The sequence below is a fragment of the Mytilus edulis genome, chromosome 5, assembly GCF_963676685.1.
Source record: "Mytilus edulis chromosome 5, xbMytEdul2.2, whole genome shotgun sequence".
Taxonomy (NCBI): Eukaryota; Metazoa; Mollusca; class Bivalvia; order Mytilida; family Mytilidae; genus Mytilus; species Mytilus edulis.
The window spans coordinates 28,015,809-28,037,704 of NC_092348.1; the positions used below are offsets into that span (position 1 = coordinate 28,015,809).

The 21,896-nt window shown below is 31.5% G+C and overlaps 1 protein-coding gene across 3 annotated transcripts; it reads left to right on the plus strand.

The window, feature by feature from the left end:
• The first annotated feature begins 1,406 nt into the window (after nucleotides 1-1,406).
• On the plus strand, nucleotides 1,407-21,150 carry LOC139523358 (uncharacterized). 3 transcript variants are annotated; one of them, XM_071317269.1, is made up of 7 exons: nucleotides 1,407-1,507; nucleotides 3,986-4,107; nucleotides 4,787-4,881; nucleotides 7,706-7,820; nucleotides 8,634-8,645; nucleotides 9,281-9,369; nucleotides 20,693-21,150. In XM_071317269.1, exons 2-7 carry the CDS (start codon nucleotides 3,990-3,992, stop codon nucleotides 21,092-21,094), a joined length of 831 nt encoding a protein of 276 aa, XP_071173370.1. In that variant the 5' UTR covers nucleotides 1,407-1,507; nucleotides 3,986-3,989; the 3' UTR covers nucleotides 21,095-21,150. The 3 variants fall into 3 exon arrangements, with proteins under 3 accessions (XP_071173370.1, XP_071173367.1, XP_071173368.1); XM_071317266.1 differs by lacking the exon at nucleotides 1,407-1,507 and adding an exon at nucleotides 2,222-2,456; XM_071317267.1 differs by lacking the exon at nucleotides 1,407-1,507 and adding an exon at nucleotides 2,226-2,427.
• The last annotated feature ends 746 nt before the right edge of the window (nucleotides 21,151-21,896 follow it).

Here is a 21,896-nt window from a genome sequence, read left to right on the forward strand (position 1 = left end):
CCCCTTTTAATAAGTCTATTTAAAGGTTTTGTTAGTTTCTGAGGAGAATACTGACATTTTTGTGCTTTATAAAGAATATTTCCATAAAATTTTGGATGTGAAATACCTGAACGTATAAGATGTCTGCATGTTGAGTTATATTTACGAATTATTTCCTTATACCGGTGATAAAATTTAGTAAATGTTTTGACCAGTTTGTGATATCGAAAACCCTGGTGTAATAATTTTTCAGTAATACATAAATTTCTCTCGCTAAAATCTAATACATTGTTACATACACGAGCGAATCGTACAAGTTGAGATATATAAACACCATAAGATGGTGACAAGGGAACGTCACCATCTAAAAATGGATAATTAACAATAGGAAATGAAAAATCATCTCTTTTATCATAAATTTTTGTATTAAGCTTCCCGTTTATGATATAGATATCAAGATCGAGGAAAGGGCAGTGGTCATTGTTATCATTAGCTTTATTTAAAGTAAGTTCTACAGGATAAATTTCTTTAGTATACATACTGAAGTCGTCATTATTTAGAGCCAATATATCATCCAAATATCTAAAAGTATTGTAATCGTAAAAGAAACTATACACCTCGTGTGCTTGCATTATCTTATCCAATAAGATATTTATTTGAAGCCTAAACATTTCGACATATTGTTTACATTTTATAAATTTTGGAATTCTAATTGTGTCACAAATTCCGGTTAAGATTTGACTAAATACCAATATCCTGATATCGTCAGATAAATATGCTATGAAATGGAATATTTATCAACAAAGTCCGATGATTCTTTTTAGTAAAGGGACGAGACGTTCTGTGACACATATGTGGTTAATCAACTTTCTACATTTGTGACGGTTTACAAAGTCCGAGTAGCAGCTGAAAATTGACCGATGATGAGATTGATTGTTTTGATTTTGGATATAATGTCCGTTTGATAATCAATTTTTTCTTCGCGTTCTAATTATAAAATCAGCATTGAACTTTGAATTGATTTCCCTCTAAGTTCAGTATTTTTGTGATTTTACTTTTTTCTCTTAATTTTCAGAAATATTTATCCAAAAAACAATATTCGTTGTTGGTTGATTTCGATGTATTTAACATTTGTGTGAACACATATTGCAATACGCGTTCATTGATCGATACATATCGGTATGAAAGCATGTGATAACACCACTTGGCATATTTTAGCCAATGAAAAATAGAGGATTATAAATTTAGAATGCAGTCATACAATTAGTATTTGACTATAACAATTTGATTTTATTGCTAAATAATCTGCTAAAATGATGATCCTTTTTTGTTATTACATTTTTTTGACGTTTTTACACGACAAAACAGCTGACTGCTGTAAAATTTAGTTTTTCTTAGTCGTTAAAGATGTCTTTAATTTATATTTATGTTCAAATCTGCCATAAAATTACGCAGTATTGTGTACGTGGAAATCTAGTTTTAAAAAGAAAATAATCTTGCATCAGTCTTTGGATATTTCCTCTCAGCGGTAAGCATACAAATCGTTTAAGTAAATTAAGTAATGAGACTAAAAATAATGTAAAATAACCTTTTTTATTGGTAAATGCTACCAATATAATCAACATAGATGTTAAGGAGTGTATTTTGATTGTTTTCTTTATCTTGGTTATTTTTTGAATGTTTTTTTTCAGCTTCTAATCAGCATTATTTATCGTTGAAACTTTTTGAAATAGGCAAAGATTTAAATGAAACAAAAGCACACCCTCTACGTGTAATACCACTATATCTTACATTGTAGTACGTCACATCCAGTTGTATACCAAATAGATCGAAAAAAATATTCCCTTGAATTTGACAGTTGTAGTTAAATAATCCTTTATTTCATTGCAGTTAAATATTTCTGCACATATTATCTTGGGTCATAAACATATGTCTTGGGTAATTCAAAGCACAATTTTAATTTTATATGGGGTTTCTATGGAATATTTTGATACATTGATACTAAAGCTTGCACACAGGTGAAAAAGATGCGAGACTTTGATTGGTTAACTTCCTGTGATCGTTATTTTCTTATATGCAATGGAATGTTAAGTGACAGTTTTTCTATAGTACAGGACAGGCACAGGCACTTGTCTCAGATTTTTCCCCCTATATACCTTAATATAACACGAGGTACTTAACTTGCATTTTATGACATACTTGGGTATGATTGCTACAGATGATTCCGACAACAAATGTAGGCGTGTTATACACCATTGTAAAGATAAATCAATTTAGATTTACGATATAATAAGTTTTAGTGGGGTTGACAGCCTAGAAAGCGGCATATAACGGAATTTCGTCACCGCCTGACATTTTTCTGAAATGCAAGTTAAGTACCTTGTGTTATATTAAGGTATATAGGACAAAAATATTCTGAGACAAGTGCCTGTGGTGTTTAACCTCAATGTAATGATTTGTTGGGCTTATCGTATACGGTTAGTTTCATGACTTTTTTAAACTTCATTTATAATTTTAATTTAACAAGATAATATTTTGAAACTTACATATTTACATGTGTTTAGAGTGCAATAAAATTATGTAATTTAGACAACAACCAAACGACAGCAAATGAAAGAACACAGCCACATATTGAGGTCAAACATACATTCTCCAACAAGACGGTTGTATAAAATACATGTATGCCACGCTTTATAAATGGAACTGCGTCTTATCAAAATTGCAAGTTGTGACTAAAGGGTAGGGAGGATTTCCCATGAAATAATTCCACACCAGGGCCTTTTTAAAAGTATTTAGATCTTCACTCAAATTTATAGTATTCAGGCCCAATGTGTATACTTTGATGTTTTTCAAATATCGTGTATTATTTCTTAAGATGCCCTCAAACTGTAACCACTTGAAGATAACATAAAACCGCAATTTTGAGAGATTTTGTCAAATTTGTAGCATTAAATTTCTAAAAGATATATACGAATAATCATTTAACAAAACAAAAATGATTTGAAATTATAGCCGAGTTCTAGCTTTTGAACTATAATTAAATTGAATGTGTAGCTTTTAAATGTACAAGAGCAACACATATAAAGCTTTATCGCAAATGCATGCAATTTTGAGAGATTTTGTCAAATTTGTAGCATTAAATTTCTAAAAGATGTATACGAATAATTATTTAACAAAACAAAAATGATTTGAAATTATAGCCGAGTACTAGCTTTTGAACTATAATTAAATTGAATGTGTATCTTTTAAAAGTACAAGAGCAACACATATAAAGCCCTATCGCAAATGTGTATTACAAAATTCAAAAATATAAATACTGAAGTAACCCGGGGCAAAAATGTGGCAAAAGCAAACTTTCTCTAAGTTTTGCTCTATTTTCACATTTCATGATCGGGGTAAGAAAATATTTTCCTCACTAGTGACAAATCTGTTCTCGACGTTAAATATTCTTGTACTCTTCTGAATTTTCATATTGTGAGGTCATGAAAAAGGCGACCATACCTGATGACGTTACATAAAAAGTACACAACCTTTTTTAAAACTTTCAAAAGGAAGGATAAAAATCACGAGAAACTGATTCCACCACAATAACTCGTGTTTTATGATATGTCTCAACTCTCAACACTTAAGTTTTAATTATTTAAAAAGCTTTGAATATTAAAATTTAACTGTCTCGAATGCGGAAATACCGTTACACACTTGTTGCAGTTGAAGAATCTATATTTCTCCTCTATCAATACTTACTACAGAAATGAAATACTGAAAACAAGTACGAGATCACAAGAAGTAGAAAGTAAATCAACAAAAATATCGAACTCCAAGAAAATTAAAAACGGAAAGGTTTTAAGCAAATGGCAAACTCGAATACCCAAAAGCCTCAATCGAATATTCTTAATGAGAACAAACACTGAAGAAGAAAGAACTTCATCGAAACAAATATTGTATTATTTTAAACATCATTATTGACAAGGATACGTCTTGATTTAAAATTTAAATTTATTCGCAGGAAAATGTCAGTGTTAACATTGTCCCTCTTATTGTTTGGCATATCATCAACATTAGCATGTGACTGTGTCAAGTACGCTGAATTCAAAACTATCCAACAGCAGTATTGTGAGGCAGATTTTGGTATGCATTCTTTATAGTTGATTAATTAAGTTTTAAACCTCATTTTATAAACGTACATTTGTAAGATATTGAAATATATGAAGACTTGGTCTATTGTGATGCTGATAATAATCTTCGATTGACACAGTCCCAGTGCGCAAGATATCATATCAAAATACCTTACATTTGATATTTCATAGATTAGATATCTTGCAGGCAACATTATTCTATTTTGGGCATCGAAATAATGTCAGAAAAATAGAACAGATCAACCGTCTGACAACATGTTTTCTTTAAATAGATCAGTGAGATAAATCACTGTTGTCACAATAATAGAAGAAAAAGGCAAATAGGTAGATGAGAACATGTTAACCAACATCTTATTTTTTAAGAACTCATTCACTGTTAACAATTGCTAAGGTTTGAAATTTTTATTAACTCAATTAAAAATTTCTGTCATATATTGGTTTATTCATTTCGCTTAATCAACAATTCACAGAATATGATAAGATTATGTCATTCTTTTCTATCAATTTATTAAATCAAATTAGTTTACCTGTATCAATAGTACTATATAGTTTGTTTGCTATTCGAATTATTTGTCTGCATATTTTTATGAACTATATATTATATACATGTTGTAAAGACATACGTAGTTTTCCTATGAATGGAAGCCATTAAACTGATTTTTTTATTTCAGTAATTGCTGGACAGGTTTTTGGATCTGAAAATGCTGAAGATGATCAAGGAAATGCCAATATAAAACTAAAAATTAGAATAACGAATTGGTACAAGGTATTATCATAAGTTTAAACAGAAATCTTTAGCTTGTTCGGCAATGATTTCTTCAAATAAAAAATCCCGTTCCTAAATAAAGCGTACCAGATGAAAATTATTTTAGGAAACTATAATATAGAATTCGTGTCAATTCAAAAACATCGACTATGTAACTTAAATTGTTTAAAGTTATACAAAACGAGTTTCTTGAAATTATTTAACCAATGCAAGCATATAAACAAATTAGTTATAAAAGGTACCAGGATTATGATTTAATACGCCAGACGCACGTTTCGTCTAAATAAGACTCATCAGTGATGCTCAGATAAAAACAGATGAAAAGCCAAATAAGTACAAAGTTGAAGAGCATTGAGGACCCAAAATTCCAAACAGTTGCGGCAAATACGGCAATGGTAATCTACTCCTTGGATAAGAAAATCCTTAGTTTTTCAAAAAAATTATAGTTTTGTAAACAGGAAATTCATTAAAATTACCATATAATTGATATTAATGTCAACATCGAAGTGCTGAATACTGGGCTGGGCATATTAACTATGTTATCTTGCTTGCACGTTTTTTTTTCTCTAAAATTTATTACACATCTAAAATGTATAATCGGCAGATCATATTTCATTCAGTGGTTGTTGATTGCAAGCTATTACACTTTCGAGTGTGTTGCCTAAGTTTACCTGATCGTGACATTGATAAACAGTTATCATGGTTTACTTTTATAAATTGTGACTTGGATGTAGAATTGTCTCATTGGCACTCATACTACATCTTCCTATGTCTAATAAATGAATCAATGCAACATTAGTATACCGGTTTTCAAAAGTCGATTAAGAAAAAACCAAATCCGAGTTACAAACCGTAACCGAGGGAAACATATCAACTATGAGAGAAAAATCAAAGAAACAACATGAACACCAAAGTTCAACAAAAGTAAACGTCACCACACATAGAAACGAACTATTTGATAACACCTTTGATATTCCTGACTTAGTTCCGTGAAATTATTTTTATTCGTGGTGTTCCAATTTTCGTGGTTTTCGTGGATGACTTTATCCACGAATTTAAGTGTCCAACGAAATGAAAAAAACCTTTGTCCAAACCAAGACATAGAAAGATCCCTATATAGGTTTGACTACTGATATGATCTAGAAAGTATATTGAATATCACCGAACTGAGAATACTACAATACATGTAGTTGTCACAGGGTAAATGCACTATAAACTACAACTGCAGGCAGGATTGTACATATTAAATGAATAAAATCGTAAACTGTCCAACTTTTGATCTTTTATTCTCATAAAAAAATATTTTTGATCAATGAAAGTCAGATTCCCGGCATTGATATTCTATGATAAAATGTTCATTTCATGTCCTCATAATTCTCGTACGTGTTTGAAATAATAATTTCATGCTGGGCTTGCTTTTGATAATAATTATTTTACAATTCAAGATATGTTTAAAGTATTTGTTCTATGTAACTGTTTTCTTTAGGTGACATGTTTATGGCCAAATTAACAACTTTGATGGTCTTAAATCTGTTGAGCACTCTATCTCAGTTAATAAGTGTGATCACTACGTATGTGTCAATGTTTACTTTGTAATTTCCTTCAATCCAGACAATTGTAACTTTCGTTTCTAATGGCTTCAATTTTTCAATTGTTTATTGTTTTAAGAAAACTTAAATCCACGAATTTATGAACCCACGAACATGTAAATGTTGCTCAAACCACGAAAATTGATACCCACGAATTAAAGTACTTTCACAGTATAGGATATTTTAAGAAAATATGGTGGGTTGAACCTGTTTTGGTACCATGACAAACCTCTGGCTTTATTAAAATGTTAAACATATCGCTAAAATACTACGTGACAAAAAAACAACTCAAACACACGCAAGAACATTCATAACAGAGAAACCACACTAACAAATAATATGATAGTTCACACAACATGCAAACCGCAGAAGAACAACGAACATATGCCATCAACTACAAACTCCATAGGATATAATTTAAGGTGGTACCTAACACTACAGGGAGATAACTCTGTAAAATCAACAGAACGTTTTAATGACGTTGTATTCTTAAAGAAATATCAAGCTTCTCAATGATCAAAATAAGTGTTGTCAAACTGCTATATAACCAGAGTAATTTTTCTGATTAAACAGTTGGTTTAAATCTTTTGAAATTTTTATATTTTTGTCAAAGGGTCAAAGTAAATACTTTGTCAAAATTTTAAGAAAATCAACGAGCCAAATTAATTTTAGTTAAAGTGTTAGGTACCACCTTAAAGGCAATTTGTTTTTAAATTTTGAGTTTTATATTACTTTTAATCTTTATAAACTAAATTTCAGTAGTTTAAGAATGCGCAAAAGTCATTGTTACAGCCTAAGTTGCAATCCTTTACTTTTTACTACAATCAAGTCTTGTATGAAACAGTACTTTAATCACTAATCTAACGGGTTGGTCTAATTATTTAGAAATTCTCTATAATTTTGTTACTAACCCAATCTTAAAGCTGTTAAATGTTTTGCTAGATTACGCGCAAACACATTATCTGGAGTAGAAGGAAATAAATACATGCAGCAAACTGACAAACTAAAAAATAAGAAAATACTGCCATGACAAATATGACTGTATTTTATTCTAATAATACATAACAATTATGACTGTATCAAGGAATTTGGTAAAGATGGTCTTGACATCACCAAGTTTTGAGATTGAGCAGCCTATAAAACAGTCATTATGCATAAAGGATGACTGTTTTTCTCCATTCTTCACTACAGTCGTGACCATCGATCCCTTTATAGGATGTATCTGTCTTTTATAGGGAAAACCAGACAACGAACATGTGTTTGATTTATATCGTACACATGACTTATATACGTATGCAACCCGCGACAAGTGCGGATTACCACTTGTTAAAAGTTCGTACGTCCTTGGAGGTAAGTGTTTATAAAAGTATGTACCAAAAAAAAAAGTAAAAACACAAAAATACTGAACTCCGAGGAAAATTAAAACGGAAAGTCTCTAATCAAATGGCAAAATCAAAAGATGAAACACATCAAACGGATGGACTACAAATGTCATATTCCTGACTTGGTACAGGCTTTGTCAAAAGAAAATGGTGGAGAGAACCTGGTTTTATAGCGCTAAACCTCTCACTTGTACGACAGTCACATCAAATTCCATTATATTGACAACGATGCGTGGACAAAACAAAAACACAATAAACTCATCAAAGAAACCAGGATTGAAATTTGTTTTTGCACCGGACGCCCGTTTCATCTATAAAAACTCATCAGTGACGATCGAATGAAAAAAGTTAAAATAGCCAAATAAAGTACGCAGTTGAAGATCAATGAGAAGCAAATATCTCCAAACACAGCTACGGTAACCTATTCCGGAAGTAAAAAAAATTCAAGGTCAAAAGACCACGTGTTGTGTCATGTTGTTTGTGAGCCGTTTTTTTCTTCTAATTTCGGTGTCGGTCTTGTATGCTGTATTGACTAATATTTGTTGTAATGCCGCTTATCGTGTATAACTTCTTCGAATTGTCAGTAGACAAACAGTTATTATCATACTTGACTTTTAATACAAAAAAGGGCAATTTCCTTTAATAACACAGAATTTTTCTCTCCAATTCGGTGTCTCTTTTCACACCATAAGGATTTTAAAGCATTGTCGGCTATTAAATGGCTAATTAAAACAAAGTATTATGTTTTATTCAAAATATTTAATGGCATTATATATTATAGGTAAACGGAAAGGTGAGTAAATTTTAATAAATTTTCACGATCCTGAAGAAAAAATATGATAATTTAAAAGCTGACCTAATATCAAAAGAAACATAGGATTAAAAAAAATCAATAGATTAAATTATATTAAGCTCAAAAGGAACACTAGAAATTGTTACCAAAAGGACAATAAAAACAGAAAAAAATAAGGAGTATAATAGTAATTTAAAAAATTTCTAAGAAAGTTAATTGGCAGTGCTACATGTATGTAGTAAGGATAGATAGGAACATTGATTCTGGGAGTTATATATTATAACTGTTTGAAGCGTAGTAAAACAGATTGCATGAAAAGTTGTAAATATTGTTTGTTTGCTACATCGTGTTTTCCTTCTTTTTCCAAATACTTTTGACCTTGACATCTTAAACAAGAAATTTGTTCCCACTTTTCATAACTCTAACCGTAAAATTAGTTATATTGAGTGATGGGGCCGTAAACGACTGTATTGACACAGACTGGTCATAATAATTGGCCAAAGTTTACCAGATAGTTGCTGAAGTGGTCATTGTTCTAAATCTAAGGACCTTACTAGCAGGCGAGTTTTAAGATTCTTTTTAAAAGTGCTTACGAAACCATTATGAACATGGTAAAACTTTATTTTTTATATTAGGTGGTAAACTATGGATAAGTGAGTGTGATTTGAATTACCCAGGTAATGACCTACCATGTGAGGATTATAAAAGAGGGTGCGAATGTACGGTAAGTCTGACTGTCAGTTTATATACTTAGACTGTACTTATAATCTTAGATGATATGGTAAGAAAATGTACAGCGGCGTTCAAAACTAGGCTCGGCTCGTTTTAAACATTTTATTGTTTAAAACGACGTAAACAGTTTCAGTAAAAAAATCAAAGTCATGTGAAACGAGTTTCATGAGATGTAAATGTTATCGAAATTAATGAACCAATGCATGAATATGATAATAAACGTATTGCATGCATGTTTTCCTATATTTATTACACATCTATAATTTATTTCCGACAAAAAAAAAAAAAAAAAAAAACAGTTTATGGAAGAAGCGTATCGATAAAAACTTTTCTTATATCACATAGCGATATTGTCTAATATCAATTGTAAATATGCAGACATTCCATGCGGAAAATGTTGTTTTCGGCAACGAAAAATTAAGAAAATACTAACTTTGAAACTTATTGTTGAAATATAAACAACAATTGAGTCTAAATATACATTCAAAAGTTAGTTAAAAGCTAAAGTGTATGTCCGTGTAAAATTTGAAGTGCTGCGTTTTTTTTATATACATAAATAAACAAATCGTCGCTGGGCTTCTAAAATGTCGTTTATGACTTTTTTGGCTAAAAATACTTTTTGACACCAATGGTCTGGGCGGGAAGAAATCTATAGTATCACAAAATAGCATACAGTTAGACCAATCAAAATGTGTGAAATAAGAAATATTACAAAATTGCCAATATCAGTTGTTTGTAAAGTTTGCTTCCAAAATGTAGTATGAAAACTTGAAAATCGTTGTAGAATGGCTTTGGGAACAAAATAATTGTACATTTCATTATTTCTGTGAAAATAATTTAAGTTCATGGATAATCCAGAAATGTCAACGTTTTTATTTCACTGCTATTTACAAAAATGTTCAGGTTCACATACGACATTTTGGAAGCATGCATTTTGCCAAAATTTTCAAAGCCTGTTTGTGAGAAGTTTTTTTCTTGAAAAATTTGTAATTTACAACATTTTAGAAGCCCAGCGACGAAATGCTATTAGTTCTTATATCAATGCGATACTTTAAAATATCATAGTGGTGTTTTTTTTATATCAATATTAGTACTTATTAATATTAATATTAGACTGTTGTACCCATATTTTGACAATTTTACCTATTATGGCTGTTTTGTTCACGCTTCGTTGTAAATATGACAGAATTTGATGAGACTGTCATACACGTGAGAGGTTAAGCGCTATAAAACCAGGTTTAATCCACCATTTTCAAAATTTTAAAATGCCAGTACTGAGTCAGAAATATGACAGTTGGTATCCATTCGTTTGATGTGTTTTATCATTTGATTTTACCATTTGACAAGGGACTTTCTGTTTTGAATTTTCAGCATTTTTGTGATTTTACTTCTTAGAAGTATTGTATGTAAATAAGCAGTTTTAAGATCATGGCTTAAATTTAAATTGTTTTTGGTAACATCTTACAAATTTCTCAATTAGTTTTGGAAGCAAAACTTATCAAAATAAGCCTTAGGGTTTAATAAACAATGCCGTAATCAAATAGCTAAGTATCAAAATGGTTGTTCACATATATAACATTTAGCAAATTTCATAATGAACGCACCGAATTAATATATATCCGATATGCTTGCAACGCACGCATGGAAGACTTTCCTTATTGACAACAATGCCATGAAACTAACTTAAGACAAAGATGAATCATACTGTCCTCGTTCAGATTGATTCGACAAAATCTGACCTGACTTTTTAACTTACTTGGTTACATCTTCTGACATCAGACTCGGACTTCTCTTGAACTGAATTTTAATGTGCGTATTGTTATACGTTTACTTTTCTACATTGGGTAGAGGTATAGGGGGAGGTTTGAGATCTCACAAACATGTTTATTCCCGCCGCATTTTTGCGCCTGTCCCAAGTCAGGAGCCTATGGCCTTTGTTAGTCTTGTATTATTTTAATTTTAGTTTTTTGTGTACAATTTGGAAATTAGTATGGCGTTCATTATCACTGGACTAGTATATATTTGTTTAGAGGCCAGCTGAAGGACACCTCCGGGTGCGGGAATTTCTCGCTACATTGAAGACCTGTTGGTGACCCTCTGCTGTTGTTTTTTATTTGGTCGGGTTGTTGTCTCTTTGACACATTCCCCATTTCCATTCTCAATTTTATTTTGAATCTCCTTTTTTATACAAATTAGACCGTTGGTTTTCCTGTTTAAATGGTTTAACACTAGTAATGTGTTTGTTCCTATATAGCGTGGTGTTCGTTGTGAGCCAAGGCTCCGTGCTTAAGTCCCTACTTTGATCTATAATGGTTTACTTTAAACAAATTATTACTTTGAAGGAAAGTTGTCTCATTCGAACTCATGCACCATCTTCTTATATCTATAAATCTTTAAAATTCCCCTTATAAATAACTGCTTTCCCGTCCTCCAACTGAACGATCTAAATTTATAAATATAGAAAAGACTAGTTTAAATCTCGGTCTATTTCTTAAATTTATTCTTACATACTTTTGATTTTTTAACCCTGTATGCTAACATTCCAATGAAAATTTTAAAATTGTTTGTACGTACAATGAACGACAAATTTATGTGACGTATAAAATTTTCTGACGTCAGACACTCAAATCAATAAATGTGTTCGTAGATAGTAGATGTTTTTGTGTTCTGTTACATTGTTCCTTTTAAAATTGTTAAACGATGATGACTGAAATACCCATATTTTGACTATTATATTCATTGTGTCTGTTTATTTAACGCATCAATGTAAAAATATCGGAAATTGATGAGACTGTCATTAAAGTGAGAGGGTTAGCGCTATAGAACCAGGTTTAATCCACCATTTTCTACATTTGAAAATGCCTGTACCAAGTCAGGAATATGACAGTTTTTGTCCATTCGTTTTTGATGCGTTTTGTTATTTGATTTTGCCATGTGATTATGGACTTTTCAAAATTGATCTTCCTCTAAGTTCAGTATTTTTGTGATTTTACTATTTATATATACACATTTCTAACGTCAAAAGACATTTACATCTTATCTATTTCTGTTCTAAACAGTTTTTTGTACTCAGGCCACACCAATTTGATTCCATGTTCGACGGACCCGCCCGCACCTATTTTTTCAAAACAGAATTTTTTTATTGTTTTATATTCCCGCTTCCCGCACCGTTTTTTTTGTAAATATTATAAAAAGATATCAACATTTGTGTTTAAAATCACAGTCTAACCTGTATATAACGATAACTTGCCTTCATTATACTGGATACCCAAATTACACAAAACTCCATATAAAGAACGATACATAGCTGGGTCTTCAAAATGTTCAACCAAACATCTTTCTAAAGTACTGACTACTATTCTTTCGACAGTTAAAGATGGGCTTCAAAAATATTGTGAGGAGATATATTCTACCAGTGGTGTTAACCAGATGTGGATTCTCAAAAATTCGAAAGATCTACTGCTTAACCTTCAATCACAATCTTTGCAATTTTGCAGCAACATAAAAACTTTTGATTTTTCTACGCTATATACTACTATTCCCCATGCTCAGTTGAAAGATCGACTACACCATCTCATAAAACAGAGCTTTTTCTATAAAAATGGAAATCGTAGATACAAATTTCTTGTTTTGGGTTACAATAATTCATATTTTGTGAAAAATCACACTGAATCTCCCAGAAAATATACAGAAGATGATATTATCAAAATGCTGGACTTTTTGATCGACAATATATTTGTTGAGTTTGGAGGATTTATATTTCAACAGACAGTCGGTATTCCAATGGGTACTAATTGTGCACCCCTGCTGGCTGATTTGTTTTTGTACTCGTATGAAGCAGAATTCATTCAGAACCTTCTAAAAGACAAAAAGAAAAAGCACCTTGCGAAATTCTTTAATTTTACTTTCCGATATATTGATGATGTTCTATCATTGAATAACCCATATTTCAGCCAATACTTACATCTCATATATCCAAGTGAACTTGAAATTAAGGATACCACTGATACTAGAAGGACTGCTTCATACCTTGATCTTTTCCTCAATATTGACGTAGATGGACGACTTCACACGAAAATCTATGATAAACGGGACGATTTCAACTTCCCAATTATCAATTTCCCATTTCTCAGCAGTAACATACCCTCTGCCCCTTCGTATGGTGTTTACATATCACAATTGATACGTTATTCACGTGCTTGTTCACACTATACGGACTTCATATACAGGAGTGTGCTCCTTACGCAGAAACTGCTCCAACAAAGTTATGAGGAGGACAGATTAAAATTGACACTCCGTAAATTTTATGGACACCATCACGATTTGGTGGATCCATACGATGTTTCGTTGACCAAACTAGCTAAGGACATTTTTACCACATGGTAGATTGTGTTTTGTCATAATGTCGTCTAATCTTTTAATTACCAAACGTGACTTATTCCCGATTGTGACTGTTTTGCCGAGTGTGAACTCGCATTACTATAAGACGTGGTACGGTACTTATACATCCCATATTCATGTATTTAGTTTAAATGTTTAATGTTATATTTGTAATTCTCATCGGATTTTGTCAAATGTGTTGACGTCTTTTCTATTATATTTCTGTGTTATGGTAAAGAAAATTAATCACCGCCTTCATTTATCAGATTTGATTTCGTTCAAAGTAATCAGTACGATATTTTACGTTTGAAGTTAGATTCATAACAAACCTGACATAGTTTTATAATATAGTTAATTGCTACCTCAGTTTTATATTAATAAGAATTAAAATGTGCTTTGTTATTAAATGCAATATCAGTATTTAGTTCAAATATATAATCTTAAATTAATCCTAATTCTAATGACGTCATTTTTTCGTCATTTTTCATTTTTTGATGCTCTGTTTTACTAATTCTAATGACGTCATTTTTTCGTCATTTTTCAGTTTCAAATAGGACGTCACTTTGCGTAGAGGTTTAAACGTATTCGGATGTGTCTACTTTTGTGTTTCAAATGTCTGGTTATGTAAATGTATTTCAGTTGTTTCCTGTAATTAGTTAATACTTCAGCTTTATCATGTACATCTTTTGAATATTCATTTTATTAAATTTACTGTTTGCAAAAGTATAAATTACTCTAAATTATAGGGATTTTCTGGTAACTTAACGGAAAACCCTTGCCGTTTTTGGCACAACCTTTTTGATCTTTTGGTCCTCGATGCTGTTCAACTTTGTACTCGTTTCGGCTTTCAAACTTTTGTATCTGTGCGTCACACATAGGTCTTGTGTGGACAAAATACACTTCTGGCGTATTAAAATTTTGAACTTGTTGCCTTTTGTTGGCTGTTGTTCGTGTGATTCTTTGTCTATTGTGTTCTCCAATTTATTTATATTGTAGTCCTGTGTTGTCATTTTGATGTTATATTTCACATGGCCATAAAAGTGCGAGGTTTGGCATGCCACAAAACCAGGTTCAACCCACCATTTTTTCCTTTAAAAATGCCCTGTACCAAGTCAGGAATATGGTCATTGTTATATTATAGTTTGTTTCTGTGTGTATTACATTATAACGTTGTGTCGTTTGTTTTCTCTTATTTTTGAGTGTAAATTCACATTGCGATAAGACGTGTCACGGTACTTGTCTATCCCAAATTCATGTATTTGGTTTTGATGTTATATATATATGTTATATTTGTTATTCTCGTGGGATTTTGTCTATATGTGTTACATTTTAGTGTTATGTCGTTGTTCTCCTCTTATATTTAATGCGTTTCCCTCGGTTTTAGTTTGTTATCCCGATTTTGTTTTTTGTCCATGGATTTATGAGTTTTGAACAGCGGTATACTACTGTTGCCTTTATTTAAACATAAAAGCACCACAACACACTGTGTAAATATCTGTTAGAATATTTGTATCAGCATGAAACCTATTTATCCAAATTTGGGAGTGCTCTGATATAAATTTACAAGGATTTGTATAGTAAAGAACAAAAAATTGTTTTTTTTACCCCTTACTTATATTCCCTTTCAAGAAATATTCGTTGTTAGAATAAAGTACAAAGAACTTCTGAAGGATTTGCCTCATCTGCAATTATATTGTATGCTGTCGAAACAAAACTATCCATAGCCACTGCATGTTAATGCACCTGTCCTGATTGATTGAGGGGCATGTCGTTCAGCAGTTATCGTTTGTTGATGTTGTTCATTGGTATTTTCCCGTTTGGATATACAGGATATAATAAATTAGATCGTTGGTTTTCCTGTTCGAATTGTGTACGCTAATAATTTTAGGGTCCTTTATAGCTTGCTGTTTGGTCTGTATCAAAGCCCTGTGTAAAAGGCCGTACTTTGACCTGTGTTTGTTATTATCAGGTTGAGAAAAACCCTCCCTCAGACAAGGGGTCATTTTACTGATGTAGAAAAGAAAATAGAAATACCAAGGATTTGTATAGTTATTCTATACAAAACCTTTGAAAACTTAGAATTTTGTACTCAAAAAGAGGAAAGATACATCATATTTTAAACAACTTTTTCTAAAAGAGGGGTCCACTTACATGACTTATTTTGAATAATATTAAACTGTTAAAGTAAATGTGTTAATTTAACATGGTTAAAGTTCAGGAATATTACAAAACTCTTGGACATGTTTTGACCATTTAATACCAGATAGATATATAGTTCTTTGAGAAAATATGAGCCCTTTTGTACAAACCAATATATTATAACTTATATTGATCCATCATAAAACATGTAAAAGGGATATTTATAACATTAAGGGGTTGCCCCCAAACTGATTATGACTTGGATGGAGAATTGTCTCATTGTCAGTCACACATACATAACCCAGATTTAGTTATTTCTTGGTGAACAGGGAAATAATACTTCAGAAATTAAAGAAATGTCAAAGTACAAGTGATAAATCAAGTTTTAATATTGTCAAAACCTACTATTTTATGTCTACAAAAAAAAAATTATAATCGCTCGCCTTTACTTTTCTAGCTTCGCCTCAAAAATTTGCAAATTAAATATATTTTTATTAAAATTTTCAAATCGCTCGCTCGCCCCAAATTTTGGAGTCCAAAAATCCGTAGAACAAGAAATTAAATTGGTGTGGCCTCATTGAAGAAATGAATTTATAACAAGCGATACGGATTGTTATTTTGCACTAAGCAATTTTCGCGTTTTTATACGATCGGTTACTAGTCAAAAACGAAAGTCAAATCTCTGTGGCAACAATACATCGGAATGCCCTAACGGTCATCGCGATGTAAAAGAGCGTCCACGCGGCGAGCTGATTATGTTCATAGAGATATCGATTTACCAACGGGGAAAGTCTTTGATATCCAAAAAGAACTGTTTTCCTTCTCAATATTTTTTTTTCTATGTTAATAATAAATACATTTCCTGTATGACAAAATTTTTGATATTCGTTGTATCTGAAGTTGTCCAATTTATAGTCTGAGGCTACTCAGTTGGTCTCTTCAAAGTTCGAGACATCAGCATTTGTACATTTTAATTTGTTTGGATTATTTATTTTATCATTTGACTATTTATTGTAATTTGGAGCTGTATTGGATTGGATTGTTTGGATGAATGTTTCTTTTAAGTAATGATATTTTTTGTCTATTTCGATATTACCAAGGTGGATAGGCTATAGCAGTGTGACCAGTATATTAGAATCTAATAGGTCGGTAGACGTATTTGCAACCGCATTTAAATTCCGCCATTGCATCATCACTTCAAATAGAATTATAAAAAAGAAGATGTGGTATGATTGCCACAAGAGACCAAAAATAACACAGACATTAATAAATATAGATCACCGTACGGCCTTCAACAATGAGCAAAGCCCATACCGCATAGTCAGCTATAAAAGGCCCCGATAAGACAATGTAAAATAATTCAAACGAGAAAACTAACGGCCTTATTTATATAAAAAAAATGAACGAAAAACAAATATGTAACACATAAACAAACGACAACAACTGAATTACAGGCTCCTGACTTTGGACAGGCACATACGTAAATAATGTGGCGGGGTTAAACATGTTAGTTAGTAGGTTAAACCATGTGATTGAAAACAATAGACTGAACAGGTTGTTAACACCTATCAATAGGGTCAAGCAACATTTTTGAAATAATAAGTTCATGTAAGCGTTAATTTTGTTACAGTTACGAATTTTTAGTGATATTGATCCTAAAACATTAAACCGGTCATGATCTAAGTTTGTGAATTATATTTGCAGTTTTCTTGCCACGCATTGTGACGTGTCATCGTTTTCATTTATATTAGAAAACGATAGCAGTTATATTAGAAAAGTATCGCATTCATACATTTTTGATATTAAAAAATCATCGCTATGATATAAGACAAATATCGCATTGATATTATAAAATATAGCAGTATCTTTGACTTATCGGTGATTTTGGCTTAGCTAACAATTGAATTCATGTCAATTGCAATCCACTGAATTTGCTATACGATATTTATAGAATGTGTACATCTACAAATGATAAATCGTGCATTTATGTTTTATTTATTTAACAATTCAATTTTCTCGTTTAAATACACCTTGCTTGTTATTACATAAAATAATTCATGGAAATTACACACCAGCCGTATGTCGTATTAAATGTCACCCTGTTTTAAGAAAAGAGTAATTACTTTATACCGAGAAATCTGCCTTTCTTCGTACAAATGCTAACATTCGTCTGAAATTTCCCACAATGCAACTCGTTGATATAAGACAACATCGCTCGTTGATATAAGAAAAGTTTTTATCGAATCGCTTCTTCCATAGACTGAAAAATATCATTCAGAGCATCTTGATGCAAGCTGATTTAATTTTGAGTTTATTCCCGAATTCTAATGGGTCGAGACATGGACAGACAGTTAGAACACAGCACCTGGAAAGCGCGACAGATAAATGAATTGAAAGAGTCGAGAACTTTTTTTTTTATTTTTCATGCGTTCCCATTTGTTGATAAGAATATTTCTTGAGAAATTTGGTGTATGGAATTTGTTCATTAAGAATCTGTTATTTCTATTTACCTTTATTATTCCATCACGGCGTTCTCCTTGAATTTGCGCTATGCTGTGACCGAGGTTATAACGAGAGGTTTCGTAGTTGAGGTCACTGCATAGGAGAAAATATCGGCGAATTTATCAGTAAATTTATGAAGGTTTTGATAAATAATGAATTTTCTTTTAACAAAAAGCTCACGTTTCTTTCTTTTAGAGTAAAACAAAAGTACATAACACATGCTCCACTTTTTTTTTAAATATAAAGTTTCATATGACTTTAGCTTAAAATTATTAGGGTAGGAACGATTTTTTTTAACGCAATACTTATAGATACATGTACGTTATAACAGTCATGTATAGACTATAAAAATATATAAATGCATTTCATACAACAGCAAAACTATATAGTCACAGCAATTTGCTAGAAGCGAAATTCGTGGTGTAATTTCAACTAACAACAGATCAAAAAGCATTGCACGCAACATTTAAGGTATAATATGCTTCTCATATTTAGAATTATATGTGATATTTACAGAGATATATAGGGACCGTGTCAACGAATCTGTCCTAGAACTAGGCTAGGACGTGTCTTATGATGACCTTAGGACACGTCATAGTCAAGTTAAAATACTTCGAGATATCAACAAATAGTGTTTCTTATATAGTTGAGTTTTGGGAATAATAAGCATATTGCAATATTTTTGTCTGTGTGTGTAATAATAAAGGAAATGTGAAAAATATTTAAATTTCGGTTTCAGAAAAAAATCTGACTCCTTTTTTAAACTTAGTAAATGCTGATTCAAATGCAATCAAGTGGACCTAAGGGAAAAAAACTCCAGCTTATATAGATATATTTGTATATCTTTGAATAGGTTTAATGATGAGATTATGAAAAAATATATATTTTGTATGGTTTCCAATCTCATTAGATTTCAATTTTTCACTTTGCTCCGTTAGATTTATTTGTCACGCGTTAGATTTTAATGAGATAATACGATTTCAAACAAACAAAAAATGATAGTTAAAATCGGTGTCTGTCCTAGTGTGAAATATTTCACATGCTATAGAGAGACACCGATTTTAACTATCATTTTATCATGTACTTACTTACAAATTCATTTAAATTGTTACTAGATATAAACGAATCAAAGTACTTTCGAATATCATCTGAATGTATTTCTTTGTTTGTATGCATGGATTTCTGTCTCTACGGCTTGTATATCTCATTTTCCATTTTATGCATATGATCTTCAATTACACAGCATATACAAAGAAAACCATCCTTATAGCTATTAAGTTCTCCAAAAACTTGAAGTTCCTAAACATGGGATCTATACTATTATCATCTTATATAAATACAAAATTTGGCACTTTGTTATGTGAACGGGAAAAACATCTTTGAACACTATGGTTTGTATTAAATGTATCGGCAACCGAAGAATTTATGTTTATCAGTATGTCTTACAAAATAAAGACATTATGTTACAGAAGGGAATTGTATAGAGCTGGTATAAATAAAATGAGATGTTCTGTTTCCGTCAATGACTTAATAAAAACCAAGAGAAGAAATATCAGCATACAATTATTATAAATTATTACAATAGACAGGTTTACTTCCTAAACTTTGTAAAGCTATAAATATAAAAAAAGAGTTGTGAACAAACGACAGAGAATTTTTGAACGATTTTCTAGAAGCTGGACATGTTCATGCATATGTAGCAGGACTAACATATTTTTTTTCTTCAAATTCAACATATACTAGAAGAACATAACATACAATAAAATTTGGCATGGAAAGATCATTCAACCCTTTGGTAACGGTATGCAAGAACAAATTTTTGTTTGACAAAAACATAACTTTAAAAAAAATATAATGAACGAACAACAACAAGGGAATATAAAAAACAAACTGTCAAACACATGTACAAACATGTATGATAAGGTAACTAAAAATTGGAAAAGGCCAGTGAAAAGACGTTTTTCTCATTTAAATTTCATATAACAGTAACATTTTTGAATAAAAGATGTTCGTTTTCTCGTCTGTGTCTTTTGATTCACAACTTGCCTACACCAAGGATTTGTAAAACTGTAAAACGCTATTGTGATTCTCCATTGAAGAAGAACGCTATTCGGGTCTAGATTTCTAGTTTATATAAAAATGATACTTCGTGTTCCTGTCACTTCAATGAGGTTTGTCCATGTTAGCTCAATGGTTTTTCACATACTAGTATTCTATTTTAAATGTCAGATATCGCAATGTAAAAATATCACCTTATTTTTGTTTTTTCTAAAAATATGAAATTGAAAATTTAGATAAAAAGATGTAGTGGACTTGGTCATTGTCAACCTGTTACAAAAGGATGCACCTACAGAGGGTTTGATGATAGATTAAGTGATGCCTGTGTACCAGTAGCGTATGACAGATGTGAATGGAAAAAATGTAATAAAATGCAGAAACTTCAAAGTGAGACGAACGTGGTACAAGTTCCATCAGGAAATGGCATTTCTGTAGTTTCAGGCCCAAGCGGTTGGCAAGATCCTTATTTCGGTTCGTCTAATAATATTCCAGTTATGCAACCAGTATTTCCAATCAATAATGGCCAACCAGATAACAACTACCCACCGGCTACTCGTGCTTGGCCGGCAACCAGTAGACCTAGGAGGAATACTGCTGTCCCATGGTGGTTGGAGCCTGGTCATTTTGAAGATTATTAACTTTGTTTTTATTCAAATGTAGATAAGAAAATAAAAATAAAACATCAATACTAGTGCTTCATGAATTTATCCTTTAGCAGTAAAAAGCATCATGATATGCCTTTTTTTTTTTTTTTTTTTTTTTTTAAATATTTACTAATCCTGTAGCAGAAAAGAGGGGCGAAAGATACCAGAGGGAAATTCAAACTCATAAAATCGAAAATAATTCGGCAACGCTACAACTAAAAAAGAAAAAGACAAATAACAGTACACAAGACAGAAGCTAGAAAACGAATAACCAAACTACACGAACCCCACCAAAAACTAGGGGTTACTCTCGTGTGCTCCTAAAGGGTAATATATAAGCAGAAGCAGCCTTAGACTTTCATTAAATTGTGTACTTTCTGCTTTTTTCCAATTCTGTTTATGAAATTCTTTACAAAATATTATGACACGATAAAAATCGTAGGTACTGTACTACTGATAAAAACCCTGTTCTTTATTTTTAAGAATTTCGAATGCACTTACATGTAGAAGGTAATTTCAAAATCAAAAGACCAAAACTAGATTTGGTATTTCAACAATTAGACGTGCCTTATATGCCGGAGAACATTCAGATTACAAGCAATCTTAGCCAAGCTTTTTCGGAATTCATTGTCATCGGATGAGGTCACAAAATTTTATTTCGAGGGCATTGTTCTATGCTTGCATGATCTTTTTTCCTGAACCCGTCCTTTTTTTCTTCTTTCTGTTGCAATTGTTTTATTATCATACTTGTTTATGTTTCGATTTCCGAGTTACCCAACTTTATAATCATAACGAC